At 41.9% G+C, this 20,321-nt stretch overlaps 1 protein-coding gene across 2 annotated transcripts in view; it reads left to right on the top strand.

The window, feature by feature from the left end:
- The window catches only part of St6galnac5 (ST6 N-acetylgalactosaminide alpha-2,6-sialyltransferase 5), a 163,195-nt gene that overhangs the window by 131,256 nt on the left and 11,618 nt on the right, over positions 1 to 20,321 (top strand). Inside the window, exons 3-4 of one of the 2 annotated variants that reach the window (XM_058578930.1) lie at positions 9,926 to 10,335; positions 16,620 to 16,727. In XM_058578930.1, the coding sequence (XP_058434913.1) occupies positions 9,926 to 10,335; positions 16,620 to 16,727 (518 nt within the window). The remainder of the gene's footprint in view (positions 1 to 9,925; positions 10,336 to 16,619; positions 16,728 to 20,321) is intronic. The other variant, XM_046443294.2, reaches the window with a different exon arrangement.

Here is a 20,321-nt window from a genome sequence, read left to right on the forward strand (position 1 = left end):
AGTAGGAACTGCTTCTGTCTTAGGAAGAGAAGGGAGGTGGGCAGTCAGGGAGCTGGAGGATAGCAGGTGACAGGGGAGTGAAATGAGGTGACAGCCATGAAGCAAGCAAGACTCCAAACCAGGTAAAGAACTTGAATTTTATTCTCCAAGCAGGGCAGATGCATGGTGTCAATCATGCTTCCAAATACTGCTGTGGCAGGTGTGCAGGAAATGACCTGTCTAGGTGAAAGCTGAAAGATGAGGGATTAGGACTGGCAGTGGGGGTATTGGAGGGAGGCTGATAGGCAGAGGGTCACCATTGTGGCAAAGTATTAATTTCCTAGGACTGCCAAAACAAATTATCCTGAACTGGGTGTCTTAAAACAACAGAAATATATTGTCTCACAGTTCTGGAGACTTCAAATCTGAAACTAGGGTGTTACCATGACCCTATCCCCCCAGAAAGCTCCAAGAAAGAATCCTTCATGGTGTCTTCCAGCTTCTGGTGGTTGCCAGGGAATGGCTCTTTGGCTAGTAGATGCATTACCCACCCTCTTATCCCTTCACCAGTGGCTGAACTGAAGACCTGCCCTAGTCCTGTATGACCTCACCTTAACTTACATCTTCATTACATCTGCAAAAACCCTATTTCCAAATAAGGTCAAACTTACAGGTAGTGAGGTTCAGGGGTTCAACATATCCCCCCACAACAGAGAGGGGGTTCCTAACTGGCCAAACTTCAGAGCGGCTGTGCTGATCCAAGAGAAGATCCCGTGGCCCAATATTTGAGGCAAAAGCAGCCCCAGCCATGCACAGAGGCATTTGGGTCTTCCCTGCAATCAAGGCTAGAGATGCTCTCTAGCTGTTCCTGGCTACTTATTCCAAAGGAACAGCAGGTGGTGCAGAGGCAGGCATCTGCCAGTGAGGGCAGCATGTCAAAGCAGAAGAGTCCCTTCTAATTTGTCTATCTCCATAAATCTACTCCCATTCTGAAGTTTAAAGGTACTATTAATTCAATATTTGTTTTCAGTGAGTACCCCATGACTTTAAATAGCCAGCCTATGAAACTAAGTGGATTTTCATAATTTTTAGGAGTGAGGAGACCTGGTGTTCATAACAGGTGCCGCCTGTAGCATATGACCTTGAATGAATCCCAAATTCCTTGACCTTTAACTTCCTCTATAAATGAGGGTCCTAGCTTGTCCCAGTGGTTCTCAATACTGAGGACCGGTCAGAATCACCTGCAGGGTTTAAAACACAGACTGGTGGGCCCCACCCCCGGAGTTTAGTAGATCTGGGGTGAGGTCCAGGAATTTTTACCTCTACCAAGTTTCTGGGTTTAGTTGTTGCTGTTGGCCTGGGAACCACACTATGGGAATTACTGGCCTAGATCATCACTGAGCTTTTTGCTGGACATACTGGTCTGTGATTCCATGAAACACATTTCAGTTTAATAGGACTAGGTGAAATGAATTGTCTAACCTTAGTTAGCAAAATTTGATTTCAGTGTAAAAATATATCTCAGTCACTGCTCATCTTACTTTGGATTTCTCTCTCCAATGTTAAAGGTATTGATTAAACGGCTCCTCTTTTTTTTCTCTGATGTAGACCATTCACCCTACTCTGGCTATTGTATTCAACACATACAACTCCTGCAGAGGTCAGCTGAATGTTGACTCAAGTTTAATAGAATCACCTACTCTCAATGCCACTTATTCAGGGTGGAAGGTGGGGCACAGTAGATGAAATTAGAAGCCTCAAAATCATGGCATAAATAAGCCCATTAAAAGATGCTCAACATCATCTGTCATTTGGAAAGTGCAAATTAAAAGCACAGTGAGATCCTCCCTCTCGTCCATTAGACAGGCTGTAATAAAAAAGAGACGATATTAAATGTTGACAAGGATAGAGAGAGACTGGAGCCCTTATACATTGTAGGTGGGAATGAAAGATGGTTGAACTACTTTGGAAAGCACTTTAGCAATTTCTCAAAATGTTAAACAAAATTATCATATGAACCAGAAATTCCACTCCTACAAATAAAAATGCATGCCTACATGAAGATCTGTATATGACTGTTCATTATTCATAACAACTAAAAAATAGAAACAACCCTAATGTCTATGAATTAGTGAATGGATAAACAAATGTGGTATATTCATGCAATGGAATAATATGGAATAGTATAGCAATAAAAAAAAGAAACAAATTATAAAAAGAAACCAAGTATCAAGCATGCTACAGCATATGTGAACCTCAAAATCATTATGCTAAGTGAAAGGATCCGGACACAAAATGCTGTCCACCCTTCTTCTTGGGCATACATTCCAAAACACCCAGTGGATACCCAAAACCATGGAGAGTAAGAGCCCATATATACTATGGTTCTTCCTATACCTATGGTCTCTGATAAAATTTAATTTATAAATTAAGCACAGTAAGAAATTAACAATAAGAAGAACAATTATAGCAATGTATTATAATGAAAGTTATATAAATGTGGTCTTTCTCCTCCAAAATATCTTCTGGTCCTGTTCTTACCCTTCTTTCGATGCCTGAGTGATGACAGGAAGCGAGGGGCATGACATAGACATTGTAGCTGAGGCTTCTAAGGAGGGGGTCACTTGGACACAAACCCTGCCACGGCACAACAAGCTGAAAACCCAGACCACTACCAAGGGACTAATGGTCGGGCAGAGTGTATCAGCCTGGACGCCCTGGGCAGAGATGTTTTCTCTCTTTAGCAAATTGAAACAGGACAGCACAAGATTTCATCATGACGCTCAGAATAGCAAATACTTATGAACTGTTATTTCTAAAACTTTCCATTTTGGGACGACAGTTGACCATGGGTAACCAGAACTTCAGAAAATGAAACCACAGATAAGGGAGACAATTTTATATCATACAATTCTATTTACCTGAAATGTTGCTAAAGGCCCATCTGTAGAGATAAAAAGTAGATCAGTGGTCACCTAAGGCTGGGCATGGAATGGAGAGTGACTATAAATGGCTGTGAGGTCTCTTTTGGGAATGATGGAAATATTCTAAAATCAGATCATGATGATGGTTGCCCAATTCGTGTTTAAATTGGGTAAGTTTATGGTATGCAAATTATATCCCAGTAAAACTGTTAAAACACATTTAAAAAATAGAATGCATTAAATTTAAAAAACTAATGGGATTTCCTGGGTATCTCTTTGAAGGTCATTTAGTAATGAAGGTGGTTATGAAATATACACAAAATCCAAATACTGTGTTTTAGAAAATAAAAACTAGTTACCCAGTCAAAAAGTATCAGGAATTGATTACCAACGGAATGGTGATCCTTTAATACACAAGCATTTCACATTCTTTGGATGTCAGGCACCACAGGAACTGCTTTACAGACTTTATCATTCAATTATTTGTTCAAATGTATTTGTTGAACACCTCTGTGTGGGCACTGTTCTAGGTGCTGACAACATTGTGTGAATACGGTAATGCCCTCCTTTTGTGGAGTTAAAAATATCAGGAAGGGAGAAAGGCGAGAATATATGGATACACAAAAACAATAGTTGAGATTATTTTAGATAGTGACACATGAGTTTAAAAAACAAAAAAACCTCCATAATGTGAGTAAGTGACAGAAGATGGGAAAAGTGTCTGGTTTAGATTGAGAGGTTAGGGCAGACTTCCTGGCAGGGAGACAGCTTGAGGTAACACCTGAAGGGTATAAAGGAAGCATCATGCAGAGATCAAAGAGTGGCTTGGGTGGGGGGAACAGCCACTGTAAAGCACATCAGACAGCAAGTGATGGGGAGATGGCAGTGTAATCAGGGCAGAATGTTATACAAGTTGATGGTGGAGGTAGATGACAGAAACTGCAGATCATCGGGGCTGTGGTATCAAGTTTGATTGTGAGTTTGGTTTCTTATTCCTAGTGCAAAAAATAAGTCATTGGAAGATTTAAGCAGGTGAGAGACATAATCTGATTTACATATTAAAGGTGACCCCAGGCTTCTAAGAAACAGAGAGGAGAGGAAGAGAATAAAGTAAAGTGAAGAGTTCAGAGTGCTATAGAGCTAAGTAGAGGTGGTGGTGGCCATAGGTGATAGCACTGGGGATGTGCATGTAGGAGAATAAATAGTTCTAGTAGGACCTAGGGGTTGTAGGGGCTAGAGAAAGAGAGGTATCAAAAATGACCTTTGTGGGGCTGGGGATGTGGCTCAAGCGGTAGCGCACTCGCCTGGCATGCGTGTGGCCCGGGTTTGATCCTCAGCACCACATACAAACAAAGATGTTGTGTCTGCCAAAAACTAAAAAATAAATATTTAAAAAAATTCTCTCTCTCTCTCTCTCAAAAAAAAAAAAAAAAAAATGACCTTTGCATTTTGGCTTGACCAGCTGAGTGGAAGGTTCACTATCCATTGAGATAACAAACCTCCCCTTTGGGATTGGCTTTACTATGTTCATGTTACAGATGAAAAATGTGGCTCAGGAAAAATAAGCAACTTTGTCCAAAATTACCCTCTGGGAGTGGAAGAAGCAGATTCAAAGCCAGTGACAACAAAGAGCATATTTTAAACATAGCTAAGTATTGCCGTCTTCCCAGGGAAGCTTGTCCATCCTTAGCCAGTCAGTGGGTGGAAATCAGATCAGGCGTCATCGGATGGATCCAGGAGGTCTTCCTGGCCTTGATGGGTAGGTGGGTGGGCTTGTCATTCATTAAAAGGGAAAAGAGCTTCTCAGAAGAACAACATTTTTCTAGTGAATCACATCAAATAATCAGCATGACTTACACCTGGTGTCAGCCTGGACTGAGATTGACAGCTAATAAAAGCCTAGTAATTACAGGAAAACATCAGATTGGAAAATGCACAGATTCTAGAAACACCTGAAGCCTTTCAATATATCTTATGTTTGCTCCAGACCAACAGGCAGCTCCCAGAGCACGACCAGTCTCATTACTGAGCTAATGGGCATTATGTGCTGAGGTTCCTTTCCCTCTGCCAAATAAATCAGAATTTTATAAAGTGAAGTCTAATATTGCTGTGCTGCAAATGTTTGCAAGGACATCACCAAGTGTTTTAGGTGTCAAGTTTAATTTGACTTGGTCTGGTCTAGTCTCTTAAGAAAGGCTTCTTAGACATCAGCTGGGTCACAGAGAGAATTCCAGCTGCTTTGGCTTCTCGGGATGTGGCAGAAATCAGACCTTGATTTCCTGAGTATGTTTCCCCAAAAAGGGATTACTCCTGTCACTGCAACCCAAAGGGGTTAGTTGTAATGAAAGTTGCCATGCTTTTCTATTCCCTGAGTTTGAAGATTTGTTTTTGTGCTCGGTTTGGGGTTTTGTTTTGTCTTATTTTAGGCAGGAAGATGTGGTAACGAAGGCAGAGAGACTCATTCACACATTCTAAAGTATCCTAAAACATTCATGAACCTTGCTGTAAGTTTTTAGACACTGTCATAGGTTCTAGGATGATGGCAAGTGCTTACAAATTATCAAAATGTAAAAAGGGATAATAAAAATTAAATTATAAGTTCTGCATGTGCATGTACCTGTGTCTGTGTGTCCACACTCCCTCTGGAGGACCATTGCCTGCCTTGGACAGACTGCTTACTGCACACTCACCCGCTTGTGGAGGCCTGGACTGCAGCTCAGAGGCCCAGTGGCCTGGAGAACGGGTAACTCCTCCATGAGCCGTGGGTTTTTCTGGGCATTTTTCACCTCACAACAGCTCTAATGACCTTGGCATCAAGCTCTTACTGGGGATTAATAACTGGCTGGGCTTAATGGCCCTTACTGTGTCCTGGGCCATTTTCCCAGCCAGCCATTAATTCCAGGCAGTGCCCTGAGATCTGACCATTATGGCTCCCTGGGCTGAGAGGCTGCCTGAGGCAACTGGCCACAGCCTCCTCTGCAGACAGAAGTTTCCATGACCCACTCCTCCCCCCCCACCCCCATGGCATCATTACTAAAGACTAGGCGGATGGACTAACTATTTGTTAGGGCATCACATTATGTCTACATTTTATGACTCAGTTTTCTCAGAAAACAGAGAGGATAAGAGGCTGGTTTTCATTCCCTCATTTATCCACCTTCTGTCTATTCAGTATTACTAAAATGATTTTTATGAGTCAGGATGGAAAAGAGATTACCAAGATTGGAGTGACCTAATATGGGTGACTTTGTTTTCTACCAATGGATGAAGTTCCTCACCAAATGGGACTTTAAGGAAAATGTCCCACAGGATCTGGGAGGTTAAATACTATGAGGGAGAAGCCAAAGAGAAGGTCTTATTAGGCAGAGAATCCATTGGGGGTCACCTACCTCCTGTGCCCTCCTCAGTGACGCTTCATCGCCTAGGCTGACAGCAGAGCCTCGAGGGTTCACCTTCCCATGCTCTACTCAGTGATTGGTCAGCCCAGCATCCTAGTACTTAAGGAAGGAACATGTAAGCATTACTTCAAGAATCCTGACTCACCATGGCATAAATATTTTCACTCGAGCCATTAAGACACTAAGGCTCCTAAGGGGACTTAGCCATGGAGGAATATGGCTGTCTCTGAGAACACATCCTAAGAAAAAGGTCACACAGTTTGTATGATTTTTAGTCATTCTGCTTCCAAGACATCGTTATTCCCTCTGAATGCAGAAAATAGATTTCATTTCCTCCTTTGGAAGTTGTTCTGCCTTGGGTACATGCTCTTCTCAGCTGCTGGGAGTAAAACATTAGGTTTAGAACAGCTACTGTCATTTTATTGGCACCACTCACCAAAAGGCACTTAAGGCGTAATTCAGACTTCAGTCTTTCTGCATTGTTTGGTGCATCTGCACAACTCAAAGAATGAGTGTCAGTGTCCAAGGCAATTGGTAATACATAGCTCAGGCCAGTGGGCAGGACAGATGGGGAAGGGCTGTCTGGGATCAGGTCAGCTGCAATGTGCTCTGGTGGCATCTGGTAATCACAGAGTGTGGCATGGTCAGGAAACCTAGCCTGCCCTGAAAGACAGGTTTCAGCCTCTACTCCTCACTTCTAACCACAGTCAGACTGTCACCTCTGTTAACTGAGACTGTTTCAGTCAAAGTCATCAAATCCAAAAACACTTCTGAAGTCTTGTCCTACCATGGCTTATGACAACATCGACTGCTCTCTCCCTTTTAAAATTGCTTCCTGTGTTAATTTCCATGGCAGGATTCCTTCTGTCATGCTCCCACTACTTGGTTCTTTGGGACAGGCTCAAATGTTCCCTTATCTTTGATCCCGTGGCCCCTTGTGCCTGATTAGTTATGGTGCTCACTGTGCGGTCACTGTGAGGTAATTGTTCGTCTGGGAGCACCCTCCCCGTGGATTGTGCGCTCTCATTGATCATTTTATCTGTAGCTCCAAGTTCAGTGTCTGGCACATAGTAGGAACACTATCATTGAATAAATCACCACTGAACTCTCCCTCATCATTATTCGTGTACAGAATGGCAGGTAAAATGAGGAAGAGGAGAGTGAAGTATTTCCTCATCCTTTGGCCACTGAAATTGCCCCCACCCCAGCAGTTCACCTAAGGGATTCAGGACTCCATGTTCCAGCAGTTTCCTGAGAAGAACAGAGGCCACTTTCTGGGCAACTGGAATGTGGCTTTTCCTCAAGAGGCGAGTCAGGCCTTAACCATGTTTTGCCATCATGGCCTTAAGGGTCTACCTGGACAAGTCTACTGTGAATGATCCTCCAAAGAGTGCAGGTATTGGATAGAAGACTTTTTTCACTTACTGCATCCATATAACTGGGTTTCTGGGAGGGAGGAAAGAAGGTAGGCAATGAGCCAAGCAAACATCCTGTGACTCTCTATTTATTCTACTGCACTGCAGTGATACAATGCTGGGTCCCATTGGCTGTTAAGTCAGATTTCCTGAGTTCTAATCCCAATTCTCCCATTTCCTAATTGTATGATCTTGAGCAAGTTTCTTTACATTTTTATCCTTTGATATTCTCATTTGTAAAGTAGAAGTGATAATATAATATCTACCTTATAAAATTACTTGAAGGATTAATATACTGTATAAAAAGCTCAGAACAGCCTGGCATGTGGAAAGCACCCAATAAATATTAGCTACTTGACTCTTTATACTCTCAGCTTTGCTGTGCTCTAAACAACCCTATCACTCATACTTCCAGCAGAGCCCCCTCCTCGTCCCCTGTCACACATTAATGCACTCTCACTGACCCACCGTCCCTCACAAAAATGCAAGCTTTCAAGGATTTTCTCCTCCCTATCTTTGCATTCAGATTGCCTAGCACAGTGCCTGTCATCTCAGAGCAATTGGATGTTGTATGAATGATGAGAATTTGCAATGGTTGACTCTCCCTTTCACAAGCCCATGTGTCAATTACAAACCCGAAGTGCTCAGCACTGATTTAGTGAGTACTTACAATGTGCTCCACACTAGCTAATTCTAAGAGCCCCTGTCATTTATTGAATGATCACTGTGCCAAATCCTATGCTAAGGATTGGATTCAACCACATGCAATTGCTAATTTTGCAGATCAAATATTGGCAATCAAATGACTCAATCTAACACTCTAGGTATCTACTTTTGCTAATTCTACCCAGGTAGAGTGGGCTGTTTTCCTCAGTTAGAGATGAAGAAACAGGTTTATGGAGATTAGTGATTTACCAAGGCTTCACAGCTAGTAGGTGGTAGAAAAAAGCTGGACCCATCCTGCCACAGCCAAGAACCTGTGTTCTTGGGTCTTATGCGATAAGGGAAGGCAACTGCCCTCAGGTGCTCTCATTCAGGTTCTGAAGTCAGAGCCATGGCTCTGGGAAACTTCCAGAGTAAATACAAGACTGAATATATGTGGCACTAAGTTGAGTCTGATTTCCCAAACCTGTGCATCTAGTGTGTCTTTCTCAAAGCTAGAGAAGTTAGAAGGGCAGACTCTGGGTGAAAACCAACAATGCAGCTTTCCTTCGGAGCATCTTGATTGTTTTCTTTTGCACTTATTGGCCTTGGCCTCAGGATCTAATTTCATTATCTTCTAAAAGCAACTAAGAGATAGTTCTCATTAAAGATGAACAAGGGGAATGTTTAATTTCTTAGAACATAGGTGTTCAGAAAGCAAATCACTAGTTCAGGATGTTGAACTGAGCACTGCTATTGGAGTTGTCGCTGGTGGGCACTGCAGCCAGGACCTCCCAGGGTACAAGGTGACTGCAGATGAGAGAAGAACCCAGGCTCTGCAATTCCTGGATGAGATCTGCAGCTCTGAATTTAGACTTTCCTTTCATTTGTGAAAAACGGACCAATTCAGTTTCCCTCTCTGCTCCCCTGCCATTTAAGTGAGACTAATGATCTTAATTGTCATTTCAAAATTATGGCACTGAAGGGGCTACAACCTGCATGACATCTTCATGTGATTCCTATATGATGTTTATTTAGAGTAAATATGTTTGTACCGCATCCAGGAATATTAGTAAACACATAATTTTTCAATAACAGCATCAAAACCAGTGTCAGAGCAATTTGCAGTATGGTCTTCTCTTCTGCCTGGGGGTAACTTTGAATTCAGAAAAACCTAGTTTTGAGAGTTTGCCTTTGTTACTCGTCTTTGGGAAAATTTCTTAACTTCTCTAAGCTTGAGTTACCCTCCTCTGTAAAATCACCATGATGGCAGCCTCACTGAGTAAACGTGTCAATGTGGTTATTTAACATCAGGAAAGCCTCTAGCCAATGTTTAGCAGATCAGTGTGCCAGCTCCTTCTCTCTTGTCCAAACTTCCCTTTCACCAGTTCAGAAGAGAACGTAAGGATCCATGAATTCACAGCAGATGGGATATAATCTGGCGTAGGAGAGAGAAGGGAGTTGGAACCCCCTGACCCTGCGGCAGGAAAGTAACCTGCTGGTAGCAACTGAAGGTTATGTCCTTTGCCCTTCATCCTGACAGTGTCCTTCTCTCCCCTGCTTCCAGCCCCTGAAAATGCACTGCAGAGACTGTGCCCTGGTGACCAGCTCAGGGCATCTGCTGCACAGTCGACAAGGCCCCCAGATTGACCAGACAGAGTGTGTCATCCGCATGAATGACGCCCCCACCCGTGGCTATGGGCGTGATGTGGGCAATCGCACCAGCCTGAGGGTCATCGCTCATTCCAGCATCCAGAGGATCCTCCGCAACCGCCACGACCTGCTCAACGTGAGCCAGGGCACCGTGTTCATCTTCTGGGGCCCCAGCAGCTACATGAGGCGAGATGGCAAGGGACAGGTGTACAACAATCTGCAGCTCCTGAGCCAGGTGTTGCCCCGGCTAAAAGCCTTCATGATCACACGCCATAAGATGTTGCATTTCGATGAGCTGTTCAAGCAGGAGACTGGCAAAGACAGGTACAGAGGCTCAGGTGGAGGGAGGCCAAGGGTGCAGGGATGGAGCATCTCAGTGTTGACTGATTCACCAGAGGCAAAGTTTTTGCTAAGGGCCTGTGTCGTGGGCCCCACTGCTCACGTCATTGAGACAACTCATCCTTAGGGTTCTCCTGGAGACTGGGATGCTCAAGCTGAATTTATAAAGCATAGTGAAATGAAGCATTGAGACCACTGTACGGATAATTTAGGGCCAAATCCCTATTTTGAGGAAAAGGCTGAAAAGCTGTAACCAATATTAGTAAAAAAAATGCAATATTTCATTATTGTATTTTGCTTTACTTATAAGAACATTTATCAAAAATAAGTGTATGGTTTTGTTTTTCCCTTTCAAAAGCAAAATTTTACTCAGCCAACTGATATTTATTGAGTACCTACTACTTGCTCAGCATTACACCTGCCACTGGGGATGCATTCAAAATCAAGACCCTGCCCTCCAAGAATATAAAGTCTTAGACACTCCCCAAGCAGTGGCCGGTGTGCTGAGGGTCATGTGAGGGAAAGAAAATGATGCTGTAACATGTAAAGCAGGAGACACACTATGGACTAGGGCAGTGTTTTCTAAAATGTTAATTAAAACTGAAAATATATTAGTTGAAATAGTATACTAAAAACCAGTGGAGCCTGGCATGGTGGCCATACCTCTTATCCCAGAGAATCTGGAGGCTGAGACAGTAGGACAAGTTCAAGGTCAGACTCAACAATGTAGAGAGTCCTATCTCAAAATAAAAAATAAAAAGGGCTGGTGGGGTATGGCTCAAAGGTAGAAAACTCTTGGGTCCAATCCCCAGTACTGCAAAAAGAAAAACTACTTTAGAAAAATAAACAAAATGAAACATTTACATTTATATACACATATGTACATATTTTATGCACATATGTATGTATTTTCAATCATGACATAAAATGTATTTCTCACTATAGATTGAAAATTTTTTAAATTACTGAGGGAAATCTTTCTGAAAAAGGTATACTTAGGCTGAGACCCAGACCAATCAGGATTTATCCAAGGAAGGAAGGAGCTGGGATGGGGGGAGCCTCCCCCCATCAGTTGAGAGAACAGGAAGGGGGTTGGAGAAAAGCCTCCCTGTGGCTGCACTCAGGAGGGCTGAGGAATGGAGCACAAGACAAGGTCAAGAGATGACGTGTCACCAACCAGCCAGATCTAAATGGAACAAAAGACAGAGAGTCACCTAGGACTCCAGTGCAGTGTGGCTCAAACTTACAGCTATGGGTTGGATGTCAGGTGTTATCACATGGCCTTGGACATGTTATCAAATATTTTAGAGACTGAGTGAACTTACAAGTGAAAGTAACTATCAGTCCTGGACTGGTCTAATGATTAAATTTCCGTGATTCCTTAATTCTAAAACATGTACTTGTGTGGTTAATATACATTTAGAGATGTGATTTACTCTTATAAAAACTGTTGTTGAATCAGTTTCTTATCCTAAAAATACAGAGATAAGTGAAATAAAGAATATAAATTACTGAATCTATTATTTGTCTGCATAGTCAGCATATTATTGGAGAACATTCTTAAAGACTAAAGTACACCATCCCCAAACTATTTGTGTGGAAGAGCTACCTTTGTAAATCCTGGAAGCCTTGTGATGGTGTGAGGGATGGCACTGGCAGGGTAGGCCTGGGGTCCAGGGGAGAGTGGAGAGGCACTGCTGCTAGTAACCACATGGCCCCCTTCTAGGAAGGCCCAGCAGCCCCGTGGTTAGACCTGACCATCATTCCAAGTAGCCACAAAACCCAGTCATGTAAATCCCTTTAATACCTACAAATAAGAGAGACTTCTACTCGTGTGAATGAGTTATTTAATCAAGAAAGTATTTTATAAGAGATGAAGAAGGAGGGGACTATGTGTGTACGCCTTGATTTTACTGGTTGGAAATTTCAGAACTCAAAAAATTAAACAATAAGATAACAAATAACCCAATCAACAAATGGGCCAAGGACCTGAACAGACACTTCTCAGAGGAGGACATACAATCAATCAACAAGTACATGAAAAAATGCTCACCATCTCTAGCAGTCAGAGAAATGCAAATCAAAACCACCCTAAGATACCATCTCACTCCAGTAAGATTGGCAGCCATTATGAAGTCAAACAACAATAAGTGTTGTCGAGGATGTGGGGAAAAGGGTACACTTGTACATTGCTGGTGGGACTGCAAATTGGTGAGGCCAATTTGGAAAGCAGTATGGAGATTCCTGGGAAAACTGGGAATGGATCCACCATTTGACCCAGCTATCGCCCTTCTCGGACTATTCCCTGAGGATCTTAAAAGAGCGTACTATAGGGATACTGCCACATCAATGATCATAGCGGCACAATTCACAATAGCTAGACTGTGGAAATTTCAAAATAAGTAGAAACTCTTCATTAGAAAACACTTCTCTCTTTTTTGTTGAATGGCTATTTGCTAAATTTAAGTTATTCCTGAAACTCTGCCACAGAGATGGGCATTGAGGATAACTATACATGGCTCTGAATCTTCTTAAGGGATCATGTTAAGTAGATAACTTGGAGACAACCATCCCAACCTTTGTCACTTAGGATCTTCAGGACACAATCTCACATCAAGACACATCCTACTTGTGAAAGCTTTCTGCTCACTGCTTCCACCTCCCTGGTCATCCCAGCAAAATCTTTGCAGATAAGCTCCTGAGTCCCTTTCCACAAACAGTCATCTACTGGGACCCACTCAATCCTAGTTGGATGGATCACACTTATAAATTTGTATTGACTCTTCTAGAAGCTTATGCTTTTTACCTTTAGGAAACTGTTTTTATAAAAAAAAAAAATGGGGGGGTACCAGGGATTGGATTCTAGGGGCACTTAACCACTGAGCCACATCTCCAGCTCTTTTCATTTTTCATTTAGAGACAGGGTCTCACTAAGTTGCTTAGGGCCTCACTAAGTTGCTTAGGGCCTCACTAAGTTGCTGAGGCTGGCTTTGAACTCGTGATCCTTCCTTCCTTAGCCTCACGAGTCACTGGGATTACAGATGTGCACCACTGCACCTGGTTAGGAAACTGTTTTCAAAAAGCTCATATTGTTGACTCAATCTTTTTATATGTGTATTTTCTTAACCTGCAGCCTGCTCCAAACTAAAAGAATCAAGTCAGAAATAGTCTTTCAGAATAAAACTATTTCTGTAAATTGAAGCACAAAACATTTAGAGTGTAACCATATTTCCTCTGTGTATGCATTTCTTGAAACCCAATAAAATAGTAGCATGTATTGAAGGTACATAAAGTATGGAATATCTAATTTGCAAATCTCATGATCAGGACATTTATTTCAGGCTAATATTTTGAATAAATGTGATAATTCAATAGATTTTGATTTATAGAAGTCTCACCCTACTTAAAAGTGGAGGAAAAAAATGGCTCAGGAACAATCTGCAATTAAGAAGCATGACAAATGACATAGATGGCCAAGTAGTATTCTTTGATATTAGAAAGTAACTGTACTTGAAAATAACTTTATAATTGAATAAGGGTACATTAGGAAAATATTATTCAGAACCAATATTATAGTAATTAGATAAAGGAAGCATAAATGAAATAACTGCAGGAAGAATATTTCCATAGAGATTATAAATGAGATTCTGGTGGAGCAGAAAGGCCTTTAATTGTAATTTAGTGTGCACTATAGAATTATCAGCTCAGTGTGTTACTTCATCATATAAAAGAATATCTGATAATTTTCCCTAATAAGCACATGACAGCTCTTCATATTCTTTCATTACAGCTGATTAAGTGTAAAAACAGTAGATATTCCTTTGTTGGAAAAAAAAAAGTGTTGAAATCTTTTTAGAAAGAAAGTACAAAGCAGTTGTATTTCTATAGCACGTGATCCCAAAAGGCTATTATTTAGGAAGTCTGGGGAATTTTAAGTGGCACTTTAAAGAACTCTCACTGTAGTTTCTTTACTCCTCTACTTTATATTCTCCCCATTTTTACCCATGAAGCCTTTTTCTGTAGAGCCACATCCTCCTGTGTTGAAGGCTGTGGCTTGTGATCTCCACTACATCACACAAGAGAACAAAAATTACAGGACAGCCTCCACCCCCCAGGGAAAAGCCCTCTTTGATGCTTCCAGTAGCTTTAAAAGCATAGAGGATATAGGTGTGATTCCTAGATCAAGATGCTGTGGATATAAGGGAATGTCATTGTATTCCAGGGCTCCACATCCTCCCAGTTATTATTCACCCAGATTAGAACTGGCCAAGACATTATCACAGCACAGAGGCAAAGACTGGCTTTAACTTAAGGGAAGTCACATCCTCTCCTTACCCTTAACAGTTCAGTAAGTTGTGCTCCATGCAATCTCCTTCAGCCTCCAAGTCTTTGTGAATATAAGCCCTCGTGAGAACTGAGGGAGACTGTTAATTCTTCTGTGGGCTGGAAGCTTCTGAATTTTATAATTGCTGCTCTGACTACTGATGATGGCTTCTACATAAGACCCCTGTAGCACAGTACTAGAAGGATTTTCTTCATACTAAAAAGCACTGAGAGGAATGGTTGAAGTATTTACTTCTAGCAACCAAAAGAGATGGAAGGGATCATGATGTATCAACACACTACACTGAACACTTTTCATGGGTGTTCTCTCATTTAGTTCTCTCATTTAGCCCAGAGGACAGAGCTTCCCGTGTCTGCCTTATAGATAAGAAACCAAGGGTCAGAAATCAGCAACAAACTGCCTGCCTCAGGTCATCCAGCTGGTTATGATAGAAACAGGAAAGATTCAAGCCTGTGTTGTTCCCATCTTTAGGAGCATTTAAATGCACTTCCTGGAACATTACTGGGTCAGGATGGGATGGAATGGAATGAAGGAGAAAAAACTAAGCAAAGGGCTTAAGAACTAAAAATTTGAAACCCCCCTTTGGAAATAACTGAATCACCAATGCCTGCCAGGTATTTGATGAAACAAAGGACTCCTTAAATTTTTTTTTGGTCCTTATTTGAAATGGAAATAATGCAGACTGCTTAACAAGTCTTCCTTCTTCTCAGGGAGGGGTGCTACACACCGCCAATAGAAAAGCCTTTCTGCAACTTTGTTATTCACATCACATCTGGTGCTGTGGCTGGGCAAAGTCAGACAGTCTGACCTTGGGGATAAGGTGTTTGAAACTGGCTAATGAGGCATGCCATAAGCACTGGGAAAAAAAGCAAAAGTGGCAACCCCCAAAGAATTGAAATTAATATCCATAGCAGCGTAGCATGGGAGACCGAGTCATCTCACAGGGTCAAATTAGACCTTGGTGTTAGGTCTCTACAGTTATCCTTAGGCTTGGCATATTGCTCAATGCAGCTGTGTGACCAGCAAATTAATGAATGTGGAATACACAGATTCATTCCTTTAGTTTGTTAATTTTTGACTTCCCATAAAAATTTTCAGAAGGCCTTGAGTGTTCTAAGAGAAAATAAAGCAAAGTCTCAGTTAAATATAAGCAGTTAAATAAAAGAACCATAAAATATGGTTCTTTTCCTCTGTCATTAGTCCCTTCCCAAATAAGTATGTTTTTTCCTAAGATGTTCCATCCCAACATTGGTGTTAATTTGTTTACTTGAAGACAAGCTTTGACCTTGAGATTGATCAATTGATCAATAGATTGATAGACCTATCCACATGTTTGCTCATTTTCACATTATTCATTGTCATGACTGGAGATGGAATCAGTGGTACAGCACTTGCCTCACCTGCATGCACAAGGCCCTTGATTCCATCTCCAGCAATGAAAATTAATTAATTCTTCATTATCTAGCCAGCTTGGAGTACAAGGAAAATTTCTACTTAGACTCAAATAATCTAGTTAATAAAAAAAAAATTGTCCCACAGATACCTTGCCATCTTATAAGAAATTGAGTTATGATAACACATATGTAAACACTGAAACATTAATCATTTTCTTTGGTGATATAGAAGTCTTCTGAGCATCCTTTAGTGTCACGAACCCACTGTGATAGTATGCCAATATCGGTTATGATTATACCATGTAGTATGGTGCTGTTGATAAGAGAGATCAATTTGGTAAAGTTCTGCATATTTACCAAGTGGAGAGAGAGAGAGAGGGAGGGAGGGAAGGAGGGAAGGAGGGAGGGAGGGAGAACATCTGTATCTGTCTGTCTGATTATGGTCAGCTTTGCTCCAGAAAGAATTTAAGGTGGTAATGGATTTGATGACTATTTTACCAGATTGCAGACTTAATCACTGTTTCTTCCAGGAAGATCTCCAATACTTGGCTCAGCACTGGCTGGTTCACAATGACAATTGCTCTGGAGCTGTGTGACAGGATCAATGTTTATGGCATGGTGCCCCCAGACTTCTGCAGGTAGGATTTATTCTGCAAGTGTAATTTGTCATAAGTGTTGTACAGGGCTTATAAATATTCTGCTTCTGAATATCAACCGTGAAACATGTCTGTCTTCTTGAAGCAATTAATTAGCATGTCCCAAGTTCTGGTTCTAAAAACAACAAACAGCATTTAATTATGTGATATAAAATATTGAAAGTTTTTGTTTGTACTCCCAGAGAATTAATCCATCTTATGGGCTTCATTTATGCTCGGAATATTTATCAGCCAAAAGTAATGCAATAATTGGCATAATATTAACAATGAACAAGCATTAAGAAATATTAGTTTTCTTCTCATTTGAAAGGAAGGTTGTATTTTTAAATGAATTAAAGAGGGAAATTCCTTGAACAGTGAAGCCTGTTTTCTAAAATTAAAATATCCCTCTGAGCCTCTTTCTCTTGCCACATCAGTAGCCTCAGTTTGCAGTTCTAAGGCCAAAAAGCACAGGCACAATTATTTTGATGTATCACTTTAAAGGCAGCATGTGCACATGTCTGTGGCTGCCTTGAGCTCCCTCCTGGCGTGTGCCCAGGCAGTGCCACTGTGTGTGCCAGCAAAGCCTCACAGTATTCAGGGCCTGATGTGTGGAAGCCCACTTAAAAACTCACTTGTAATTTTAAGTACTCAGGTCAATAAATTCAGAAAGCACCCAATTTTCAGGAATGCCCAATAGCCTACACATAGCCTCACTCCTGATCTTCAAATGGTCAGACCTGGGGCTGTTGTATTTTAAACTTGCTGGTTAAAATTCATGCTTGCCTATGCCTTCATGAGTTTTAAACCCAACAATGGCTCAAAAGCCATATAGATCGTTGGGCAAAGGCTACAATTTGGAGGTTTAAAACAAGGATGAGAAAGAATATTTAATCATGCCTGGAAATTAATGATGCTAGTCTGCTTTCTGTTGTTATAACTGAATACCATAAACTGGCTGTTTATAAACAATGAAGCTTTATTTAACTCGGGGCTCTGGAGGCAGGGAGGTACAAGGTCGAAAGGGTGCATATGGTAAAGGCCTTCTTGCTGATAGGGCTATGCAGACCTGGGGCAGCACAAGGCAACACACAGTGAGAGGGGCACACACAAGACACCAACAAAGTAGCTTTCATAACAGACCCACAAGATAACCCATTAATCCTCTATCTATTAATCCATTAATCCATTCATGGGGGCAGAACCTTCATGAACCAATCACCTCTTACAGGTCCCACCTGGTTTCCCTCCTTAATACCTCACTATAAGGATTAAACTTCAACCCAAGTTTTGGTGGATGCATTCAAAAACCATAGCAATGCCATTACCATTTTGCCACTCTTCTCCTACCATTTTTAATGCAAAAGTTCAACATAATAACAGAGCTGGTGAATATGACAGAGTCACGTCACAAAGAGGGAATGGTCTGGACACAGAGACCTACTTGCAAGGGTGTCCTGTGCAGGGCCAGACTGCAAGGGTAAAGCCCAGTTTAGCACATGCCAACCTAGGGTGCCCTTGACAAGGCACTTCATGGCTCTATGTCTCAGCTTCCAGACCTGTAGAAGTGGATGTGATGATGATAATAGACTGCCTCTGAGAATTGTGGGTGGACTAAATAAGTTAATACATGTCTTGGAACAGCGCCTGGTACATGGCAACACGAAGCAAGTTAGCTTGGATCCTCACCCAGTTCCTCATCACTTAATTCACCGGCATTGTTTCCCTGTTTAACAACTTATGTGCAAAAAGTAGGGAGGATGGTACAAAAAAGCAAACTGCCTCTTCAAACCAACAGCCTAACAAAGGCAGCGAGAACAGCACTACAGACATGCAAAGAGTCGTCAATGGTTATATGGTAGATATAATTATGTAATACATTTCCAAGCCATCAGGGTGCTGGAAAGAAAAAGCAAAAATAAGTTGAAATGTTAATGCTTTAGAGTGTTCAAGGAAATATTCCATTTATTATGGAAAACAAACGAAAGGCAAGTAACCTGCCATTTTCCTTACTCAGTTAGTTCATTGCAACTTCATGTACAGTAGGATAGAAACGATTATGGAACGATACTTACAAGGAAATTAAGATGTCAGTGCACCATATGCTGCCACTGGCTCTGGGTTTCTGTTCCTCAGCTGCCATTGCAAAGGTTCAGCAGTTGTCTGCATGAGATGCTTTCAGCAAGGACTCTTCAAAAGGATCCCTATTCTTGGAGTCCTGTCAGAAACATGGAGAAGTGTTGGGTATCACCTGGAAGGGAAGGGCTGGAGAGAGCACCCTGCTGTCAATCGCACAGGATTTCTTTTCAACAAAAGAGCCCTTGGCAAATATGCAGCTTGGCAACCTCTGGTCTAAGATACAATCATCCTACTTTACAGTCTAAATATAACTCTCACATACTTTGCAGAAGAGTTTGACCATCACCTTCTTATTTTCAGGAAAGCTGAGGAATAGAGAGGCAAAGCACTGAACTCACTCCCATCGAGATATCCAACAGGGTGGGGTGGTGGTGACTCAAAGGGGATATCAGCAGCCACACGGGTGGTGTGAGGGAGGGGAGGCAGTGGGAGAGGAAGTAGGGCCTAGATTACAGCTCAGAGAAGTGAACAGCTAAGCAATGCATGATCTCCAAGTTAAGGGTGGGTAGGAGATTCACCCCTACAAACCTGAAGCTGCCATTTTCTATCCAGCTCTCCTGGAGCTGTGGCCTTCTCACCCAACCCAACTGGCTTGAATTACTTTTAGGATTATGTATAGATAGATTATATATTAGGTATATAAATGGCCATGTTGGCAGATGAGGGACATATTCAAGACCTGGAAGAATCAAACACTGACTAAAAGTCATCTGAGTGGCCAGAACTTTTCTTCTTGGATTTGTTAGATCCATCGCCTCCTGACTGCTCTCTCCAATCCTGATCTTTTTCTCTTCAAACATCACTGTGCAGCCAGGCAACACCACAGATCTGACCTTTGCCACTTGAAACTGCTCAGTGGCCCAGCCCCAAAGCTTTAAAAATAGAGTCTACATTTCCAAGCTTAGCACCCATTAGCCCTTCAGAATCAGGCTTGCACAAGCTCCTGTAGTCACGTCTCCTCCAGTCACACAGATTTATTTGAACCACACTGAAAATCTTGTCAAGGAAATCACACTGCAGATACCTTCCCTGTGCCCTCAGCTGGGAAGGCCGCTCCCCTAAGTTTCTTAATCTGGCTGATTACTACTATTTCTTTACTAATAATATGAATGGCTGAAATTTTGTGTGCACATATCTCACACCAGCACTGTGCCTAGCATGAACGCGTGTGTTATTCTGTTGAAGTCTGAAATAATCTGCTGAGGTGAGCATCATTAGTATCACTATTTTATATAAAGACTGAAACAGCTCACCAAGGTCTTACAGCAGATAAGTAGCAGACCCAGGATTTGAATCTAGGTCTCTAGGGCTCAGGCACCAAAGTTTTCAACCTTCCACTTCCTCAAATCCTCCTGGACACATGTCAGAACTTTGGGGCCCACTGGGCCTTCCTCTACCTCTATGCTGCCCAACCTCCGTGACCAGTTGGTCTACTTCCTTCATTTGTTTCTTGGCCCC

This window comes from Marmota monax, unplaced genomic scaffold (genome assembly GCF_021218885.2).
Source record: "Marmota monax isolate L192 unplaced genomic scaffold, Marmota_monax_Labrador192_F-V1.1 WCK01_AAM20220418_F8-fsc00046, whole genome shotgun sequence".
Taxonomy (NCBI): domain Eukaryota; kingdom Metazoa; phylum Chordata; class Mammalia; order Rodentia; family Sciuridae; genus Marmota; species Marmota monax.